Genomic DNA, 22993 nt, shown 5'->3' with positions numbered 1-22993 from the left:
CCAGACTTGGCCACAGCCATACCTTCAGGGTTACTCAGTTCCTGCTCTTTGACCACAACTCTCCCCATGGCCCACCCTCCACAGAGCAGCCCTGATTCTCATATCCCGCTCCATCAGACTCCTGCAATTGCCAGACATGGCCCGCCAATCACGCTAACACAGCAGCACAGCTGGAGAAAAGTGATGGATCCATTACACATCTATCGAGTCTAACCACAGGCCTTAAACAGGCCAAAATCTGTAAAAATCAATCACTCCAGCCAGCTGTAGGGCTGGTGTGAGAAATAAAGCTTATAAGACAGTACAGGCAGACCTCAGAGATACCATGGGTTCAGTTCCAGCAATAAAGCAAATGTTGCAATAAAGCAAGTCACACAAACTTTTTGGTTTCCCAGTGAGCATGAAAATTATGTTTACACTATCCTATTGTCTAAGTGTACAAAAGTATTATACCTTACAAAAACAATGTACACACCTTAATGAAAAAATACTTTATTGCTAAAACTGCTAATCATCCTCTGAGCCTTCAGTGAGTCTAAGATCACTGATGACCGATTACCATGACAAATATAATTATAATGAAAAAGTTTGAAATACTGTGAGAATTACCAAATGTGACACAGAGGCACAAAGTGAGCAAACACTGTTGGAAAAATGGCACCAGAAGACTTGCTCAATGCAGGGTTGCCAAAACGTGCAATTTGTAAAAAAAAGAAAACCAAAAAAACGGAGTACCTGCAGAGTGCAATAAAACGAGGCCTGTCTATATGTCTTCCACTTGTCCTGGATTGTTAGAAGCCTATTAAACACCCTTTTCTCCTTCAAACCATGTCCCGTTGGGTTCCCCTCTGTGCTCAGAAGGACCCCGGCTAGCCTACAACTCGTAATCACATTTTGGGTTTTTCTAGGGATTACACAGCTTAGGAAAGGAAATGCTAGACAGGAGGGGAGGCAAACCAGGCAAAGGATCGGGATCTCATTATTGGAAAGGTTTTTAAAATTTTACACAGTTCCATATTTCTCTCTCAGTTAAACTGAAAATCCACCAGAGAACTTGAAGGCCTGTTTTACTATGGCAAACGGCATCCGTACTGGTTTCCCCTGTTAGAGGAAGATCTTATTCTCTAAAGCACCCAGTGTCTGCCACAGGGTTGTTGTCATAGAAGCTCCAGTGAAGCCAGGACTCACCAAGGGCGGATCAAGATAGCTATGTGTCGCTGACCATGTCTGGGGGGCGATCAGGCTGTAGAGAGGAAACTGCTGCTGGGGGCTGTAGACTGGAGGTAAGTAAAACGATGCGGTGTAGCGCTGCTGTGTGTAGACGCTCATGTCCAGAGGTCTAAAGCCATTCTTTGGCAAAAATGTGTTTATAGCTATTGCCTTCGCTTTTATCCGTGCCTGTTTGAAAACATGTAAGTTTCTCTTAGAACACTTAAGGACACTGGTTTGCAGATAAAGTATAACCAATGGTCTTGCTTACCTTAATTGGTTTTCCTTGAAAAGTTTTGACTTCTTCTCGCAGATATTTGTAAGCCTGAAGACAAAATCATTCATAACACCATTGTGTTAATTTTATAAATAAGATGAACCTATAATTAATTCAGCACCTCAAATAAGCAATTATATAGTTAAAATATGGTGGATAGGACCTAGCACAGTGATTCTTAACCTTTTTGGGTCCCCCCAGATTCCTTAAAAGATCCTGATAAGAGCTATGGAGCCCCTATCCAAAATTCTCATTAATGTAATATTGTAAATTGACTATACATCAATAAAAAAGAAAAAAAAGGAAAAAAATTCTTATGACAGTATGTGTATAAAATTTTGTAAGTGTTAATAGAAACCATAAAAGCATCTCACAGATCATAGGCTAAGAATCCTTACCTGGGAAAACAATGGATACCAAGGTCCTAGTAATAACCCCAATATGAACTTGGAATTACAGTTTAGGAAATGAAAGGATTAGGATCGCAATATTCAAAAGTCATTATTTGTGAAGCTCCTGATTCTGCTCCAAATTCTCCTACATAACTCCAAAGGCTCTGACCCATGTGACTCAGCCTCAGGCCATATTCCCCACTCAGGTAAGGGGGGCTTGCACCTGCCCCACAGACCTGCCTTTTCTCACCTCCCATCACCTTGCTCCTCCTAGTCCTTCTTTCCCTTCCATCCAGTTAAGACCCATCTTTCAGATTCTCATTTCTCTCTTCTGAACCCACAGCAGCCTCAAACGTGTTAACGCCTCACACTCTACTGCCATTCCTTCACACAGGCTAGAGTTTCCCATGAATATGATGCTTCCTTCAAGGGCAGGGAGCCGTCTGAACTCCATGCCTCTCACAGAGCTTCTCAATGCCTTTTCAAGCACCTTGTAATACAAGGCTGCCCAGGGAAAGTTAGAATTAGGTTCAAACTTCCCAAACACTTTTCCAAATATTAAAACCTTTATCTGTACAGAGATAAGAAAAGAACCAGTTTTCCTAGGCTGCCTGTCTTACATGTCCTTAGAAAATAACGTCTATGCTTTTCACATCGCTACAAAACTGTCTACACATACACCTTTTTAGGTTTCTTCAACCTGATTTCCCTGCACCTTATGTTCACACTCAACACCACATGTGATCGTAATCTCCGTGCCCACATTTAGTCCCACTATGTACTGACTGCTAAGTACTGGTAAACTCTGTCCTTTGTGGCAGAACAGGGTGGGAGGTAAGGGGAGGAAGAGCTTACCTGTTGTGCATCTGCTTCTGTTTCAAATGTAATAAACCAATTATCATTATAGGCAAATTCACAGTTTATAAATCTTGGTAAGTTATCTCCTTTAAATAGTGCTTCTACTTCCTACAGAAAACAGAGAGGTTAGGAATTAATTCTCAACTATGCCATTGTTTGTCCTCACCAAAGAAACACGGTGCCCACTCTTAAGGACAGATGCCTAGAAGACAACCCCAGCACACCGAAGTCCAGGGCCCTCTCTCAAGGTGGCTGAGGAGTTCAGTGCGGCTTCCAGAATTAGGATCCCATTGTCACAGGAAATAAAATTCACAACCCACTGACAGCTTTCCTGACCCCTAAGAGACCCGAAACTAAATTAATAGGAAAATATTTTATTTTACCAGTAGCCAATAACTACACAATTTGGAGGCAGAGAAAGGTAATTTAAGAAATCTAAAAATTAGCTGGCCTTTTGCTTCCAGCCAAGATGGACTACATTTACCCTCCCATATGAAATAATTACAAACAAAAGACAAAATATATGAAATAGCATTTTTCAGACAGTGGACCTCGGGCCATGCAAGACAGCAATCCCTGAGAGGGACAGGTACAGACAGGTCCTGGAGTGCCTGATTCACGTATGGGGCTTCCAGGCCGTGGTGCCAGGAGGGTGGGCACAGGCCCAGCCCAAAGCTGCAGAAACAGCAACCTGGTGATGAGAGGTTTCCCCTAGAGCTCTCTGGGATCGGGGAGTATCTCCACCAGCCTGAGTGGAAAACAATCCTAACTCAGGACATCAGGTGGAGCTCTCAGGAAGCACTGCCCCAGGGGGAGGCCAGTCTGCTTCCACCAGTTCCAAGTCACTTAACTGAGCCTCGAAACAGAGCTCAAGAACATGCACAGAAAGGAGTACAAAAACACTCTGTACCCAATAAAATAAAATCCAAAATGCCTGGCATCCATTCAAAATTTGCAAGGCGCACAAAGAAATAGAAAAATATGACTTATAATGAAAAAATCAACCAGTCAAATTAAACCCAGAAATGCACCAATACTGGCACGTCGGCTCAAATCAAGCACAGGTCACACTGGTGTTCACTGCATCCTTCTCATCGTGAAAATTTGTTTTGGAAAGTGATTTAACATAAAAATATGTTCTCTGTCTCAACTTGCTGGTTTACTATTCTTATTTTAAAATGAATAAATATTTAAACCTTTTCTCTTTCTAACTTCTAAATACTGAAGTTACCAAAAACTCTATTTTTTTCAGCGTGAAATGTGTAATGGAGTCCTGAGACCAAAAAGTTTGAGAACCACTCTTACAAATGAATCACACTGTAACTATCAGAGTGTGTAAATCTTGGGGAAAAAGTGTTACTGTACGTATTTCTGCTTTAAAATACATCTTCCAAAAACCACAGAAACAAACAAAAAACCCACCCAAAAAAGTCCAAGTTTCCTTCAGAGGAGAAATGACTTACTTCTACAGGGGTGGATTCAGGTATTTCACGTAATATTACTATGCAACGATTCTGATTTGGCCTTACTTTTTCTCCCTTCTCATCCACTTGGACTAAAGGTAAAGCTGTAAAGAGAAGAGATATGGATGATACACAAATACTAAAACAAATCAACCATTTGCACTACATCGTGACCTAACGCAGATACTCTAGCGGGACGTGTTAGACTACATCGCCAGACGCGTTAAAGAAAGCCGTATACAATGGGAAAACTGTCAAAAGTCTTGATAGCTTAACACAAGCTATCAAAAGGTTTTAGACCAATCTTGCACATTACAATTAGGGGCTCTGGGGAGCCCTGTGGGAGCTGTAACAGAGGTAACGCTATGACACAGGTTCTCCATAGCTCAAACAACTCCAAGTCGGTCACAATGCAGGGCTAAAGACTTTCTCTTTCTACAAGTCCCCAAAACAAGACACTTTCCTGTCTCCTTACGACTTAATTTTGAACTCACAGAAGTTGTCAAGCACCCTTCACTCAGCCTTCCCTAACGATGGATCTTACACGACCACAATCCACCATCGAAACAAGGGTCAACGCTGCCAGCACGGGGACAGGCCCAATTCAGGTCTCACCAGCTTTTGCCTTATCTCCTTTTGTTAGGTTTTGTTTTTTGGTGTCACTCTATGAAATTCTATCACATGCAGACTCAGGTCATAGCACAGCAGGATCAAAATCAGGGCTCAGAACTGTGTACCACCACAAAGACATATATTACCAACATCAGAAATGGAAACATCCCGTAGTACCAAAGCTAACTTTTGGGAAGTAGGATCCATGAGAGAAAAGAAAACTCAAGGCCCATGTGGTTTCTGGAATCCTACCAAATGTCAAGAAAAAAAATAACAATTCTGTAGTACAAACTCTTCTGAACTTAAGAAAGTACTTTCCAATTCAACCTATGAAGCCAGCAGTTCTTTGATACCCAAACTAAACAAAGGCATTACAAAACAAGAAAACTATAGACCAATATCTCCCATGAACAATAAAAATTCTTACCAAATTTTGCCAAATTGAATCTAACAATATATAAAGATGGGAATACAAAATGAATGACAAGTGGATTTTTCTCAGTAATGCAAGGTTGGTTTACCAAAAGAAATAAGCAATGTAATTCACCATATTAATGGACTAAAAAACAAAAAAAAAACCCACACAACTATCTCATAGATGCAGAAGCATTTGACAAAATCCAACATTCATTTCTGATAAAAATTCTCAGATAACTAGGAATAGAAGGAAGACCTCCTCACCTACAAAAAAACCAACGTCTAGCATCTTTCTTACTAGAAGATGGGCCAAGGCAAGGATGCTGACTCTCCCCACTTCTATTCAACACAGCACTGGAGGCTTAAGCCAGAGCAATAACACAAGAAATAGAAATTACATACACCCAGACTGGGTGTAAGAAGGTAACCTTTTCATTCACTTTCATTCAAGCTGAGCTCTATGTAAAAAATCTGATACAATTTCCATAAAAAACTAGGATTGTGAGTTTCAAAAGGTTTAAGTATACAAGATTAATATTCAAAAATAAATTTTATTCCTACATACTAGCAACCGAACACCTAGAAATTGAAATAAAAATATTTATGCCCAAATACGAAATACTTAGTTATAAATCTGGTAAGATATGAAATACCTGCACTATGAAAACTGCAAAACATTGCCAAGAGAAAAATTTTTAAGATTTTTCTAGATGACTGGAGAGATATCCTATGTTCATGAATTAGAAAACCCAATACTGTTAAAATGTCAATACTCCCCAAACTGATTTATAGATTTAATGTAATCCCAGTAAAAATACCAATAGGACCTTCTGAAAAACCAAAATGTCGATTCTAAAATTCACATGGAAATGCCAAGCATTTGGAAGAGCCAAAACAAAGCTGGAGATTTTGCAACTACTTTAAGATGTACTATAAAAGCCAGTACCATCCAGACACTGCAGCAATGGCATCAAAACAGACAAAATAGATTGAGGACAGACATATGGCCCAGAGAGAAACCCACACATACAGGGATACATGATTCTCACGATGGCACAAAGGCAGTGCAGTGGAGAAGTAGAGTGTTTTCAACAAATGGGCTGGAAGAGCAGCACATTCACATGCAAGGGGGTAGAGAGCTCATACCACATACAAAAATCAGCTGACAACAGATCACAGATCTAAAAATGTAAACCCTAAAACTAAAACTTCTAGGAGAAAATCCTTGTGACCCTGAATTAAGCAAAGATTTCTTAGGCACAATACCAAAAGCAAGATCCATAAAAGAAAAAAATTAATAAATTGGACTATATAAAAAAACTGAAAACTCTGCTTTTCAAAAGACACTATTAGAACAAAAAGAGAAGCCACAGACTGGGAGAATGTATTTGCAAATCACATCTCCAATAAGGACAAATACAGATATGTGCATCTCAAATTGCACACAAATACACACTCCTTAAATCTCACCTGTAATAAAACTAATTAAAAAAAAAGTGGTGGGGGTGGGACATTTGCACAGACAGCTCAGAAAGGCAGCACATGAAAAGACTGCCCAGTGTCATCAGGCACTAAAGAAACAGAAATTAAAACTACAATGAGATACCACCACACACCTGTTAGAAAACCTACAGTGGCCCATCTGTGACGCCAGGCCTGGGTACCTTAGCACGAATGGCTGTGAATCTAAGCATCACACTGGCAAGAAAAATGCCGTCAAGACCACGCACGATGCAGCCTGGGCTGCAGTCTACTTACATCTCAGCACTTCGACAATCAGGTCTATGTCGGTGCTGAGCTTCTTGATGTGGTCCAGGTTAGCTACCGTGGTGATTGGCACGTACTGATCACTGTCCATCTGCGATATAAGGTACATGTCACTAGCAAGGTTCTCCCTGGAGAAAGAAGACAATCTGTCTTTAATTCACAACTTCTTTAAAAGCAACCTTCACAAGAGGCACGAGTGTGGTACGGTACTGCCCTGGAGTGAGAGCTGAGTTCAACCCCCCCCACCCCCCGCGATTTGCCATCTCTCTGACCTTACGTCGATTTTGTCAAAGACATCTGGGGAGGCAGAGAGAGCAAAAGTAAAAGTGTACTGCACTTTATATGATCAAAATTAATGAGCAGGTAAATCTTTTAAAAAATGTATTTATAGCTCATCTTTGCTCTAAAAAGTGTTTTGAGTAGCTTTTTAAAAATAGAAACACAGGGCTTCCCTGGTGGCACAGTGGTTGAGAGTCCGCCTGCCGATGTAGGGTACACGGGTTCGTGCCCCAGTCCGGGAGGATCCCACATGTCGCGGAGCGGCTGGGCCCGTGAGCCATGGCCGCTGAGCCTGCGCATCCGGAGCCTGTGCTCCGCAACGGGAGAGGCCACAACAGTGAGAGGCCCGCGTACCGCAAAACAAAAAAAACAAAACAAAAACAAACAAAAAAATAGAAACACAACTTCTTTTTTTTACATTGTTATTTACTCACTCATTCATTCATTCATTCATTCGTTTATTGCGGTACGCGGGCCTCTCACTGTTGTGGCCTCTCCCGTTGCGGAGCACAGGCTCCGGACGCGCAAGCCCAGCGGCCATGGCTCACGGGCCCAGCCGCTCCGCGGCATGTGGGATCTTCCCGGACCGGGGCACGAACCCGTGCTTCCTGCATCAGCAGGTGGACTCTCAACCACTGCGCCACCAGGGAAGCCCCGAAACACAACTTCTTAAAGAAAGGAAACGCAGCTAAGAGAATGAAAAAGTAAGAAAAATGTGATAAGGCCAAGAAAGGCTGGTGCCCGGAGTGCTTGCAGTTCAGGCTGGAACACTTGTCAGAGGGGCTGTGACTCCAACTCTGGCCTCAACAGCCCTCTGCAGCAGAGGACGGAAAAGCAATAAAGTGAGTGACCAACAGCACGACCCAGGACTAAAACCTGTGAGGCTGACCACCTATGGCTCCACCATCAGAGTCCAAGTCCGTGGGCTGGGGATGGGGGTAGGGGGGATCTCGACTTCCTACAGATGGATTTACAGACACAGATGTTAACAGATACTCCTTCTGTGTAAAGCATGACATCTGTACATAGTAGCAGTGCACAACACCTTAGATATCAGATACTAGAAAAACTCTACCATCCTCACCTAGACAAGCAGAATTCCAATGTTTTTTTAAGTACTTCCCGGGGGTCTTCCTGGCTTTCTGGTTGAGATTCATTTCCTCCTACAGAGAAGCAATGGAAAAACGGCTTAAATTTACCAAGCACATGATTCAGTATAGCAATTCTAATGTTTTCAATATACATAGTAATTTATCTACATAATGTATAGAGAATATAAGAAAAATGATATTTTACAAGGCAAGCAGAGGCAGAAAAACAAAACAAAAAAAACCACTCTCCCCCAAACAAAAACACAGTTTCAAAAAATAACCTGAGGGCTTCCCTGGTGGTGCAGTGGTTAGGAATCCACCTGCCAATGCAGGGGACATGGGTTCGATCCCTGGTCCGGGAAGATCCCACATGCCGCGGAGCAACTAAGCCCATGCACCACAACTCTAGAGCCCGTGAGCCACAACTACTGAGCCTGCGAGCCACAACTACTGAAGTCCAAGCACCTAGGGCCTGTGCTCCACAACAAGAGAAGCCACCACGATGAGAAGCCCGTGCACTGCAAGGAAGAGTAGCCCCCATGAACCGCAACTAGAGAAAGCTCGCATGCAACAGCGAAGACCCAACGCAGCCAAAAAAACCCTGAGGAGTAAGATTTATTAGCAAAGTTTAGCAGGTGCTTTTTATTACAAAATAAGTATAAGCTTATTTAATGCTTTGTCTCAATTCAAAAAGGATTTTCAAGTAACCTAGAAGCACACGAGATACTAAACATATAATAAAATATACAGGAAATAATCAAAATAACTAAAAGTTTTTTTGCACACTACTATATAGATTTGCATGGCATAATAATACATTAAGAACTTTCTAACAAGAGACACTTGTATTTTAAAAGTCAAAGTTAAAGACCATCAAAAAAGCAAAGACAAAGTGGGAACACTGATGACAAATAAGGACAGAGAGCTTGTGTGTGCTTTATGTAAAGAGCTTTAGCAAAATCCATCCCCCACCAGCAAAAAACAAAACAAAACAAACAAAACCAATGGAGCAAATGAGACAAAATCAGAAACAGCCGTTGAAACCACAATCTCATTTCATTCCTTCATCCAGAAAGGCCTCTCCTGAGCACCATTTAAATTCACATTGAACAGATATGTCCTGTCTTTCCTTTAGCTATCTCCTGTATGCTGGGCACTGCTGTGGAACTGCTTACTCAGCCTCAATGAGGCAGTCTCTGCTCTTATTGGGAGGCAATCAATAGTCAAACAAGTCAACAGTAAACAGGTAGAATGTGACACAAAGGAGAAAACCACAGGGCACGGGCAGACCTAATTGTGCAGAAGGAAGAATCAGCAAGCTCGAAGACAGGTCACGTGAAATTAGCCAGTTACAGGAACAAAGAGAAAAAAGAATGCAGGACAAGGAAGAAAGCCTATGTGACTTGTGACATACCACCAACTGTACTTCTATACACTAACAACAAACTACCCGAAAAAGAAATTAAGAAAACAATCCCATTCACAATTGAATCCAAAAGAATTAAATACCTAGGAATAAATCCAACCAAGGAGGAGAAAGATCTGTAAGCTGAAAACTTTAAGATACTGATGAAAGAAATTAAAGACAAATGAAAAGCTACCCCATGTTCCTGGATTGGAATAATTATTACTGTGAAAATCTCCATGTAAAAATTTCCAAAGCAATCTACAGATTCAATGCAATCAATTCCTATCAAAATTCCAATGGCATTTTTCACATAAATACATCAAACAATCCTAAAATTTGTATGGAAACACAAAGACACTGAATAGCAAAAGCAATCTTGAGAACGAAGAACAAAGGTGGAAGCATCATACTTCCTGATTTCAAACTACTTTAAAAAGCTATAGTAATCAAAAAAGTATGGTACTGGCATAAAAACAGACATATAGACCAATGGAACAGAATTGAGAGCCCAGAAATAAACCCGTATATTTATGATCAACTGATTTTCAACAATGCTGCCAAGGATACTTAAGGGGGAAAAGGACAGTCTCTTTAATAAACAGTGTGGGGAAAGCTGATAGCCACATGCAAAAGAATTAAATGGAACCCTTATCTTACATCATATACAAAAACCAACTCAAAATGAATTAAGGACTTAAACGTAAGACCTGAAACCGTAAAACCACAGAAAAACATGTAGGATAAAATGTCCTAAACATCGGTCTTGGCAACAATTTTTTTGGATATGACACCAAAAGCACAGGCAAGAAAATCAAAAATAAACAAGTGGGATACTACATTCCATTTAAAAGCTTTTGTACAGCCAAGGAAAGCATCAACAAAATGAAAAAGCAACCTACTGAACAGGAGAAAATATTTACAAATCATGTACCTGATAAAGGGTTAATATCCAGAACATAAGGAACTCACACAACTCAGTAGCAAAAAAACTCTGATTAAAAAATGGGTAGGGGCTTCCCTGGTGGCGCAGTGGTTGAGAGTCCGCCTGCCGATGCAGGGGACACGGGTTCGTGCCCCGGTCCGGGAGGATCCCACATGCCGCGGAGCGGCTGGGCCCGTGAGCCACACCTACTGAGCCTGCGCGTCTGGAGCCTGTGCTCCGCAGCAAGAAAGGCCGCGATAGTGAGAGGCCTGCGCACCGTGATGAAGAGTGGCCCCCCGCTTGCCACGACTAAAGAAAGCCCTCGCACAGAAACGAAGACCCAACCCAGCAAAAATAAATTAATTAATAAACTCCTACCCCCAACATCTAAAAAAAAAAAAAAAAATGGGTAAAAGACCTAAATAGACATTTTTCCAAAGAAGACATACAGATGGCCAAGTGGCACGTGAGAAGATGTTCAATATCTCTCATCACTAGGGATGTGCAAGTCAAAAACCACAATGAGGATCACCTCACACCTGTTAGAATTGTTATTATCAAAAACAGGTAACTAATAACAAGTGTTGGCAAGGATGTGACGAAAAGGGACCCCCTGTGTATTATTGGTAGGAATGTAAATTGGTGCAGCTAATGGAACACTATGGAAAAGTGTGGAGGTTCCTCATAAAATTAAAAATAGCACTCACTACCACATAATCCAGCAATCCCACTACTGGGCATATATACAAAGGAAAGGAAATCAGGATCTCAAAGATATGGCTACACCTCCACGTTCACTCGATTATTATTTACAATAGCCAAGACGTGGAAACGACCTACGTGTCTACTGATGGATTAAAAAAATGTGGTATACACACACACACACACACACACACACACACACACACACACACTGGAATATTATTCCACAAGAAAGAAGAAAATCCTGCCATTTGCAACAACATGAATGAATCTGGAGAATATTATGCTAAGTGAAATAAGTCAGACAGAACCCAAAAAAACTACACAATGTCACTTATATGTGGAATCTAAAAAAACTGAACACATGGAACCAGAGGGTAGAACCATGGCTGCCAGGGGCTGGAGGTGGGAAAATGGAAAGATGTTGATCCAAGGATACAAACTTTCAGTTATAAGATGAATAAGTTCTGGGGACCTGATGTACAGCATGATGATTATAATTAATAATACTGTACTGTATACTTGAAATTTGCTAAGAGAGTAGATCTTGTGTTCTCAGCATACCAAAAAAAAAAAAAAAAAGGTAAGTATGTGAAGTGGTGGATATCAAACCATCATGTTGCTGTATACCTTAAGTATAATTAATTTTTATGTGTCAATTACACCTAAATAAAGCTAGAAAAAACTGTAACCTACCCTACCATGATTTGTCTTTTCCACTGTGTTTTATCACCCTTACATTATATAACATGAACTTATTTATTATGTGTATTATGAATAGTCTGTCTCTGCCCGGTAAGATGTTAAGCACCAGTAGGGCAAAGGCTTTCATTGATCATATTCACTGATGTGTCCTAAGTAAATCTGGCATATGGTGGGTTTTTAATAAGTTTTTTTTTTTTTGCGGTATGTTGGCCTCTCACCGCCGTGGCCTCTCCCGTCGGGGTGCACAGGCTCCAGACGCGCAGGCCCAGCGGCCATGGCCCACAGGCCCAGCCGCTCCATGGCACATGGGATCCTCCCAGACCGGGGCACGAACCCGCATCCCCTGCATCAGCAGGCGGACTCCCAACCACTGCGCCACCAGGGAAGCCCGAATGAGTATTTTTTTTTTATTTAAAAAAAATAAATAAACAATAGGTGAAGCAAGTTTTCCAGATGTAGAGCATCGGCTCCTGAGCGATAAAGACACACAACGGTCGTGGGCCTGGGCTCAGGAAGCGGGAAGCAGATGGAAGCCAGCGGGCTCAATGAGTTCAGGGCGTGGGACAGAGTGCACTGGGAGGGCGCCCAGAGGCGTGGGGAACCCCTGGAGGCAGGTGCGTGTTCTATGCACATCACAGGTATGATGGACTCCCTGCGGCCAGGAAAGAAACACTTGAAAGGAAGAAGGGAGCTCACATATCCTGCTGCACAGTGCCTGCTTCCAGCTGGCCTGGAAGACCTCATGCTCACAGAGCCCCAAACACACTGGCAAGAGGAGAGAAGGGTCTGGCCTCAGAAGTGGGAAATAATGAGCCCCAGACTGAGCACTGCTCCACTCATGCCTAACAAATCATAAAACAAGATATGAAAGGATCCATTTGTTTCCAAGTAACTTTGTGGCATCCTGGAACAAGGACCAAAATATCTATAGAAATATAAAAATATTAAGTACCTAACGAAGTCAAAACCAGTCCAACCAAAAATTACAGTGAGTGTAAAGAAACCTATCCCGCACAGATGTTAACATTAACTGACAAAGACACTGTAATGGTTATCCTACCTGTACCCCACATGCTCCAAAGGTTAGGTAGAAACATGAAAAATATAAAAAAAGACCCAAATAGAATTTGTACAGATGAAAACTACAATGTCTGATATCAAAAATATAGTTTGTGAAATTAACAACTGATCAGATAGTATAGAAGACTAGTGAACTAGAAGATATGAGAAACTTTCCAAAATGAAACAGAGAAATAAGATTTTTTTTAAAAAGGACAGAGGATCACTTCGAGGGGCTTAATATAGGTATAACTAGAGATCATGTAGGAGAAGAAATGGCAAGGTAGGGGAGGAGCATTTGAAGATATTACAGCCAAGATATTCCAAGTTTGATGAAAACATTTATAAATCACAGATCAAGAAGCTCAACAAACCCCAACCACAAGAAACAAGATTACCTTTAAGACTAAGATACATCATAATCAATATACTCAAAACTACTATAATGAGAAAAATCTTAAAAGCAGCAAGATTTTTTTTTTTTTTTTTTTTTTTTTTACAGTACGCGGGCCTCTCACTGTTGTGGCCTCTCCCGTTGTGGAGCACAGGCTCCGGACGCGCAGGCTCAGCGACCATGGCTCATGGGCCCAGCCGTTCCGCGGCATGTGGGATCTTCCCAGACCGGGGCACGAACCTTTGTCCCCTGCATTGGCAGGCGGACTCTCAACCACTGCGCCACCAGGGAAGCCCTAAAAGCAGCAAGATTTTAAACAGTGGAACAAAGTTAAGGATGATAGAGTTATCAGAAATAATGCAGGTAAAAAGAGAGCACCACAGTATCTTTAAGGCCAAGAGAGGGAGATCAGGATTTACACACAGGAATAAAGAATACCAGAAATGCTAACTGCGTGGATAAGTATGGAAGCTTGTTTTCTTATAAAATACCATTTTCCAGTACAAGGAACCAAGGTTCCTTGGAGAAATGGCTGATTCTAGGACCAGAGCAGCCGGAACGAGAACAAAACAACAACAAACCCTTCACTGATGGGGTAGGTCAGATGGAGGAGCCAACTAGAAGAGCTTCCAATGGCCAAAGGTAGAGCATCGGAGCAATCAAATAAAGAAGTGATGATTTTTACACATGGATACAATAACACCCATGAGTTCACACTGATACAAGTCAATGGCTGAACAAATAAATAAATGAGAGAGAAGAGACAAATCCCTATGCATAAGAGTTCCAAGTTATTTATGGAGATTCTCTGCCCTCATGAAGGGGACATTCCTGAAGTGTAGGTTGGGTACAGTCACTGACTTCCTTCCAAAGAGCACCACATGGAAAGAGGGAGGAAAAAAAGAGTAACTTCACAGTTGAGAAAGCTAATAACAAACCTACTTCAGCCAACTGGTCAAGGTCAACATCAACCGTAATAAATCATGCTGATAGTATGTACCCTTAAAATGATGGGATGAAAACTGCTCTTGACCTCTGTGGTATTCCTTCCCTCAAACCCATCACGATGAGAAAAACATCAAATGAATTCCAGTACCATACAAAATAAATGACCAGTACTGCTCAAAACTATCAAGGTTATCAAAAACAAGTAAAATCTGAGAAACTGTTACAGCCAAGAGGAGCCTTAAGAACACATATCAACTAAATGTAACATGGTGTCCTGGGACAGAAAAAGGACATTAGGTAAAACGTACCAACACTGGTTCAGTAACTGTGGCAAATATATCATACGAATGTAAGATGTTAACAGGAGAAAATGAATGCTGCGTCTATGGGAACTCTCTGTACTCAATCTTCTCAATTTTTCTGTAAGTCTAAAGCTATTCTAAAACAAATAGCAAGGTGAGAGACTCAAACCTAAACATATCAATTACCACAGTAAACATTTATGTTCTAAACATTTAAATTAAAGGTAGAGACCATAGGATCTGACTTATGATCCAAATACTGGTTCTTTGATATGAATATAATCGACAAACCTCTACCCAGATTGACTGGGGGAGGAGGGGAGAAAAGACATAAATTACCAATAACAGGAATGAGTGATGTGACATGACTACAGATTCTACAGATATTAGAAGTATAAACAGAATATTATGAGCAATTCTATGCAATAACTGAAAATTCAGATGAAATGAACAAAGTACATAAGTAACCAAAGCTTTCTCAAGAAGAAATAAACCTGGGTAGCCCTATATAAAAAAACAAACTGTAGCTGACAACTTTCCCACAATCAATACTCTAGGCTCAGATGGCTTCATTCTTCATTTAAGGAAGAAATAAACTCTTCCCAAAAATTTAATAGGAGGGAAAACATCAAAAATACAACTACAGAGCAATATTCCTCATGAACACAAGTGTACAAATTCTAAGCAAAATTATGGCCAGTCTAATCCAACAATATATCAGAAATGTATTACATCCTGACCCAATGAGGCTTACCCCAGGAATTTAAGGTTGGTTAAACATTAAAAAAAAAAAAAAAAAATCAATGTAATTCATCTTAACACACTAAAAAAGAAAAAAAATATTTGGTCATTGCCATAGATGAAGAAAAAAGTATCACAAACTCCTCTTTAACCATTTCTCTTTAAAACTCTCAGCAAATCCTAACAGAAGGGTACCTTTAACCGATAAAGGTCATATATGCAGAACTACAACTAACATTATACATAATGGTGAAAGACAATGTTTTCCCCCCTAAGATCAGTCAGATGTTTGCTCTCACCACATCTGTTCACCTTTGTAAGGAAGGATCTAATCAGTGCAACCAGGCAAGATGAAGGAATAAAAGGCACCAAATTGGATAGGAAATAAAACTGAATTTATTCATAGATAACACGATAGCCTATATAGAACATGCAACAGAATCTACAAAATAGTTTCTAAAACTAATAAGTGAGCTTAACAAGTTTTCAGGGTATGATATCAATTTATAAAAATTAATTATATTTCTATCTACTAGTAACAAACAGTTGCAGATTGAATTTTTAAAAATGACTTACAATAGCACCAAAATATATGAGATACTTAAGGATAAATTGGACAAAAGATGTGAAAAGCCAGTAGGCTGAAAACTGAAAAATACAGTCAAGAGAGATTAAAGAAGATCTGAACAAGTGGACACATACACCATGTCACGAACATCTAGCCAAGATGTCAATCTTCTCCAACTGATCTACAGAGTCAATGAAATCCCAATAAAAATCTCAGCATTCTACAGAAATTGACTGGCTCATTCTAATTTGCATGGAAATGAAAAGGACCTAGAATAGCCAAAATAACTCTGAAAATCTGGAAGGCTAATACTACCTGTGTTTTTAAGAATTATTTACAGTAAGCAAAACAGCGTGGTTTTGTTGTCCCAAGAGATGGATGGAGAAGAGACAGTCCAGAGACAAACCGACATACTCAGGGACAAATGATTCTGACAGAGGCACAAAGGCAGTGCAGTGGGGAAAGGAGAGTCTTTCTGACAAATGGTACTGGAACAGTGGCATATCTACATGTGAGAAAAAAACAAAAAAGAACTTTGCTTCACACCTCAGACCACATACAAAAATTAACTTAAAATGGGCCACAGACCTAAAAAATGTAAAATTTAAAACCATACAACTTATAGTAGAAAAGCTTTGCAACCTTGGATTAAATAAGGATTTCGCAGGAAAAACACCAAAAGCAAGATCCATAATTGGACAATATAAAAGATCTTAAACTTTTGCTTTTCAAAAGATATTGTTAGGAGAACAAAAAGACAAGCCTCAGACTGGAAGGATGTATTTGCAAGTTATATATCTGGTAAAGACTTGTGTCCAAAGAACTCTCAACTCAATAATAAATCAACCCAGTAAAAACATGGGCAAAAGACTTGAACAGACCCCTCACCTAAGAAAACATACACAGATGAAAAGATGTTTTGCACCGTTAGTCATTAGGAAAATACAAAGTAAAACCACAATAAGATTCCACTGCCTACCTTTTAGAATGACTAACATTAAAAGATTGACCGTATCAAGTGCCGGTGAGGACATGGAGCTGCTGGAGCTCTGATCCACTGCAGGTGTGAGTGCAAAGGGTGAAGATAAACCTATGCCTAATAGATGATGTATCTACTCCATTCCTATGTATTTACCCAAGAGAAATGAAAACATATGTACATACAAACCCTTGTTTATAAATGTCCATAGCAGCCTTATTTGTAAGAGCCTCAAACTGGAAACAACCCACATATTCATCAGCAGGTGAACAGAAAAACAAACAGTGGTAAATGATGAACTGGAATACTATTTGGCAATAAAAAGGAACGGCCCATAAATGTTATTACATGAATGAATCTCAAAATTAGTAAGTAAAAAAAGCCTGAGAAAAAGAGCACATACTATAAAACTCCATTTACATAAAATTCTAGAAAACTCCAAACTAATCTACAGTGACAGGAAGCAGATGAGCAGTTGGCAGGGGCAGGGAGCGGGCAGGAGGAAGGGCACAGGTAGCTTTGTTATCTTGACTGGGTCATGGTTTTTCATGTGTACACACACCTCATCAAATTCAGTAGAGAAATCAGTGAGGAAGGGAAGAGTCAGCAAGTCAATTCTAGAATGCACTGAATACTGTGCTTTAAACTAAGGAAAATAAAACTCATAGAAAGGTTAGGGTATTCCAAACATGTGATGTTTATGGTACATCAATTATGCTTCATTAATGCTCTATACCCCAAGGTTGGTAGATGTGAAATAGCCGTCCAGAAGCTGGGCTGCACGGAGCCACGCAGCCCCGCTAGTCCGAGACCATGAATGGAAAATGAGACCATTCCACACTGCTATAATTTTTTCTTCAGCCACATCTGTCTATCTGCTCAGGAACAGACACAGAGTAGGTAGAGAATTATATTTAAACAAGATGGAGGCATCTGCTAAGCAACTGTGAAGAAGTTAGATGCAAGGAAGTAACTGAAATGATGGTCTGTGTAATCCAGGCAGAGTGAGGAGGGAAGCGAGGGTCCAGGCAGGCATGTGACCACAAAGGTCAGTCACTGCCAACCGAAGCAGAAACCGTGTGGATGAGGTCTTCGTGGGGCCCCTTCAAGAGGAAAATAAACAAATACTTAATGCCAAACACTTACATGGTGCTTATTACATACCTCTCGTACATAACACCACAGCTGGTGGTGACAAAGGGAGGGCAGGCTTTCTCGGTCATGTAACCTTCTCTAACCCAAGCGTGTCTCTAGACAGTCACACAGGGTCCTGAACATGCTCAACTGCTGGCAACTTGCTCTGCTCAACTGCTGGCAGCCAGTTTCAGGGAGTTATTTCTTTCCACTCAAGCTTTCCCATCCAACTGGCAATAATGAGAGTGTAGCCTACCCCTAAGGTCTGTTGGGGTTTTAAAAATTGTTTGGTCTTTTAGATCAAGGCAGAAACAAAATCGGAGGCGAGCAATTGGTGTCCCATTACCTACAGCCATTTCTATGCTGGTCCACACCCTGGAACCCAAAAGAGAACTGCTCTCTTCCTCTTTTCCTTCTTCTGAAAAGCTTTAAATATCCCTTTTACAGAAAGCCAACTCCTTTTGGGTTTGACTCTCAATTTCAACATTAACGCTCCCTCTCTGTACTTTTATCGACGTTTTGCCCTACAGTCAGTTTTCCGCTTCTATTTAAATCTGATTTGCCGTTCAGGAACTATTCAGGTCTTACATTCCCTGTGAGGCCTCTGGACCAGAACCTCTCACCTCTGCATCAACAGAAGAGTCAGTTTAAAGGAGAATCAAAGGAAGCAGTGAAAGGCACATTGTTTAGGGAAAGATTTAACAAGCTGAATTTTTAAAAGCACACAAACCTCTGAACAGGGCGAGGGTGGCCATTGTCGGTACATGTGTGCACAGAGGTATTGGACTAGAAATGGCCTGGGGCTCTGATGGCGTGTTGGGACCACCTAGTGTGCACCCCAGCTCGCTCCAGCCCCTCTGGCTCTGGCCTGCTCTCCACTAGGGTGGAGGAACCACTGCGGGGTTGGGGGGTCTGCACACATTTAGAGGGAATGGAACCAGCTCAAACCCAACCCTCAAGGCTTCTGTTCCAGCACCATGGGCCCCCCAACACTCCCCCAGCTATGATAGTTAACTGTTTCATCTAATTTCATAGAGACAGAGAAAGTTAAACAAAATGAGAAGACAGAGGAATATGTTTCAAATGAAAGAAAAGGAAAAAACCCTGTAAAAACCCCTAATGAAACAGATAAATAACTTATCAGATAAAAAATTCAAAGCATTAGTAATAAGAATGTTAACTGAACTAGGGAAAGGAACAGATGAACACAGTGAGAATTTCAACGAGAAACTAGGAAATATAAAAAAGAACCAGTCGGAACTGAAGAATACAATACCTGAAATGAGAAAGACAGTACAGGGAATGAAAGCAGACTAGGCGACACAGAAGAACACATAAGTGATCTAGAAGACAGAATAATGGAAATCACCCAATAAGAACAGCAAAGAGAAAAATAAATTTTTTAAAATGAGGATAGTTTGGGACTTCCTTGGTGGCACAGTGGTTAAGAATCCACCTGCCAATGCTGGGGACACGGGTTCGAGCCCTGGTCCAGGAAGATCCCACATGCTGCGGAGCAACTAAGCCTGTGCACCACAACTACTGAAGCCCGTGTGCCTAGAGCTTGTGCTCTGCAACAAGAGAAGCCACCACAATGAGAAGCCCGAGCACCACAACAACGAGTAGCCCCCGCTCGCTGCAGCTAGAGAAAGCCCGCGTGCACCAACGAAGACCCAACACAGTCAAAAAAATAAATAAGTAAAATGAAATGAGGATAGTTTAAGGGACCTCTGGGACAACATCAAGCATACTAACAATCACATTATAGGGGTTCCAGAAGGAGGAGAGAGAGAGAAGGGGGTAGAAAATGTATCTGATGAAATTATGGCTGGAAACTTCCCAAAGCTGAAGAAGTAAAGAGATATCCAGGTACAGGAAGCACAGAGGGTCCCAAACAAGATGAACCCAGGGATCCACACCACAACATATCATAATTAAAATGGTAAAGGTTACAGAGAGAATTCTAAAGACAACAAGAGAAAAACAAAGAGTCACATACAAGAGAACCCCCATAAGGTTATCAGCTGATTTTCCTGCTGAAACTCTGCAGGCCAGAAGGGAGTGACATGATATATATACTTAAAGTGCTGAAAGGGAAAAACCTGCAACCTAGGATACTCTATACAGCAAGATTATCCTCCTTCGGAATTGAAGAAGAGATTAAAGAACGTCTCAGACAAGCAAAAAACTAAAATAATTCAATACTTAAACCTACACTAAAAGAAATGTTGAAGGGTCTTCTTGAAGTGGAAAAGAACTAAGAATCTATTGGAAAGGGAAAATTCCACTAGGAAAGGCAGACATATAGCAAGGAATGAAGATTACTTAAATAAGTCAGTATGTAGATAAGGATACAAACTGTAAAAGCAACTATAACTACAATACACAGTTAAGGGAGAAACAAGAATATACAAAATGACATCAAAAACAAAATGTGGGGGAGGAGAGTAAAAAAAGAAGGATCTTTTAGAATGTGTTTGAACTTAAATGACTATCAGTCTAAAACAAGTAGACATAGTTATAGGTTAACATATATGAGGAACCCCATGGTAACCACAAATCAAAAACCTACAATAGATACACAAAAGCTAGAGAGAAAAGAACACAAGCATGACACTAAAGAAATCATCAAACCACAAGGGAAGAAACAAAAAAGAAATGAACAAAGAATTAAAAATGTTACATGAAGAAGCCCATACTCTATATGAAAATGAATTCATAAAACAGCTTTACCCGTCTCGCTATTTTCAGGCGGTGATTCATACTCTGAGTGGTCCAGACCCAAAGTGCTCATGGCTGTCTGGTCTGACTCCTGAAAATCTGACAGTGCAGCATTCTCATGACTTTTGTCACCATCACCATTGGTGTCCAATCCTGTAATTAAGAATTTCACCCCAAAAGGCAGGGTTAGAAGAACAGCCTTCTCTTAAAACAAAACAAAACAAAAGACTTATACCTGCAGTTACCTGACCTTTTTAACTTGACTGTGAGAAACCTCATTGCTCTTAAATACTGTCACTAACCGTGACACAGATCTTAACAAACACTTTCCCAAAGATGAACTACAAGGAAACAAAGCCGAAGCCAAGAGGAAAGATGCCCCTCGCCCCCACCCACTCACCCTCCTGGCCGCGGCCGGGCGTCGCCTCCCAGGCTGCGCTCACACTGCCATCCGCTGCACTACTTGCTTCCAAGTGTAACACAGGAGTCCCCCATACTTTTGCATTAGGGTTTAGCTCTGAAACCTTGGCCGTTGGTACCTAAGAAAAAATGTGATATATTCATTTGTATCCAAATTTCAATCAAATGCAATTTTACTTACTAATTCAGAGTTAAAACACATCCATCTTAGAGAATTTATGGGGAAAAGGCTGAACCTATTTACATGTACGTTTAGGATGAAATCAAGTGAAAAAGTAATAAAAGTTGATGTACTCAGAACTCAACTCACCAGTAGATTTTAAGTTCTTACTAAGTAGAAGGCTCTCTAGAAACAGGAATGAAAGAGCCCCTGCCTTCATGGAGATATCTGATCAACTGTGTAACTGATAAATAACTGGTGATCCAATTATCATCTCTGTTCCAGATTCCCAACACAATTCACAGATTTAGAAATCTGAATATCAATGGATAAAATGTTAAAATAAAGCTCGAACACTCACAGAAGTAAAGGCTGCAGAAAATGAAAGTCTGGTGGAGGGGTGCCTGGTGCGGCCACTCTTTGTGCTTATTTCCAGTTACTCGGCCTCCTTGCTGTTCTGGACACACCGGGCCCTTCTGCTTGCCCGGCTCCATTTGACCAGAACACTCCCAGACATCCGCACGGCTGGCTCACGCCTTCACACGCCTTGGGGATTGCTGAGGTCTTCCCTGGCACACCCTACTAAACCCACAACCACCCCTGGATTTTTCCTCTCCTGCTTACAAACCTTGAGTGGCTTCCAAACTCTAAAAGTTAGTTGATGTCCCGGGGACAGCTGCCCCCCAAACTAACTCCAGTTCTACTGCCATGATTCCTGAGCAAAACCTAGCCAAATGATCTGCCTTTTCCCAGGCACCATAAGCCTTAACACCTCTGTGCAGGGGCCAGAGCTTCCAAAGGGAGGGAGACAAGGTTCCAGGTCCCAGAAGCCCCCAGGTAGTGCCAGACAGGAGCTCCAAACTGGGAGCAGCCTCACTGCATGACCCCAGAGATGCCGTCTCCAAGGTCAGGGGCATCATGATGAGCCAAGAAGGAAACATGTGGGTTAACAATCCTAAAAAGGAAATTCACCCTAGCTGGGGCGATTAAAGTTTGTAGTGAAAGTTTTTCTGAAATTGAGCAAAGAGACTGATGTGGATTAAAACTACAGAATACATTCTGTTCATACCGAGGAGGCGTGGGCAATAAACTTCATGCCCACAAAACCAGGGACCTAAGTGAGGGCCTATCTGGAGTCCTTTTAAGTACTGGATAGGGCAAAGAATAGGGTCCCCCTTCTCCTTCAAGAATATCATTCTCAAGAAGCACTTACTCTTCAAGCTCCCTTCTTAAATGACATCTAAACTTCCAGCTCATTTCTGGTCTCTGCTTCTGCACATCCACTCATCTCTCCAACAATTTCTGAAATTCTCACTAAGTGCCCAGTACAGCACGAGGCGATCAGAGTATCATGGGGAACAGGCAGAAACGACTGCTGCCTTGAGCACAGCAACGCAGAAGACGCTCCGCACCTCACAGACACCACTGCCCTTATCAGCAGTTACACTTTTTCAATCTGTTCTTT

General features: G+C 41.2%; 1 protein-coding gene across 3 annotated transcripts in view; it reads right to left on the bottom strand.

Moving 5' to 3' along the window:
* Nucleotides 1-22993, bottom strand: part of LARP4B (La ribonucleoprotein 4B) — an 89067-nt gene that overhangs the window by 15026 nt on the left and 51048 nt on the right. For all 3 annotated transcript variants that reach the window (XM_032622113.1, XM_032622112.1, XM_032622110.1), the window contains 8 exons: nucleotides 21349-21487; nucleotides 20961-21101; nucleotides 8359-8437; nucleotides 6987-7123; nucleotides 4200-4303; nucleotides 2734-2844; nucleotides 1481-1534; nucleotides 1189-1398 (listed from right to left, as the gene is read on the bottom strand). In XM_032622113.1, coding sequence (XP_032478004.1) covers nucleotides 1189-1398; nucleotides 1481-1534; nucleotides 2734-2844; nucleotides 4200-4303; nucleotides 6987-7123; nucleotides 8359-8437; nucleotides 20961-21101; nucleotides 21349-21487 — 975 coding nt within the window. The remainder of the gene's footprint in view (nucleotides 1-1188; nucleotides 1399-1480; nucleotides 1535-2733; nucleotides 2845-4199; nucleotides 4304-6986; nucleotides 7124-8358; nucleotides 8438-20960; nucleotides 21102-21348; nucleotides 21488-22993) is intronic.

This window comes from Phocoena sinus, chromosome 2, assembly GCF_008692025.1.
Source record: "Phocoena sinus isolate mPhoSin1 chromosome 2, mPhoSin1.pri, whole genome shotgun sequence".
Lineage (NCBI taxonomy): Eukaryota > Metazoa > Chordata > Mammalia > Artiodactyla > Phocoenidae > Phocoena > Phocoena sinus.
Note: the sequence above shows the minus strand (reverse complement) of the source record. Positions and strands in the feature narration are given on the sequence as shown.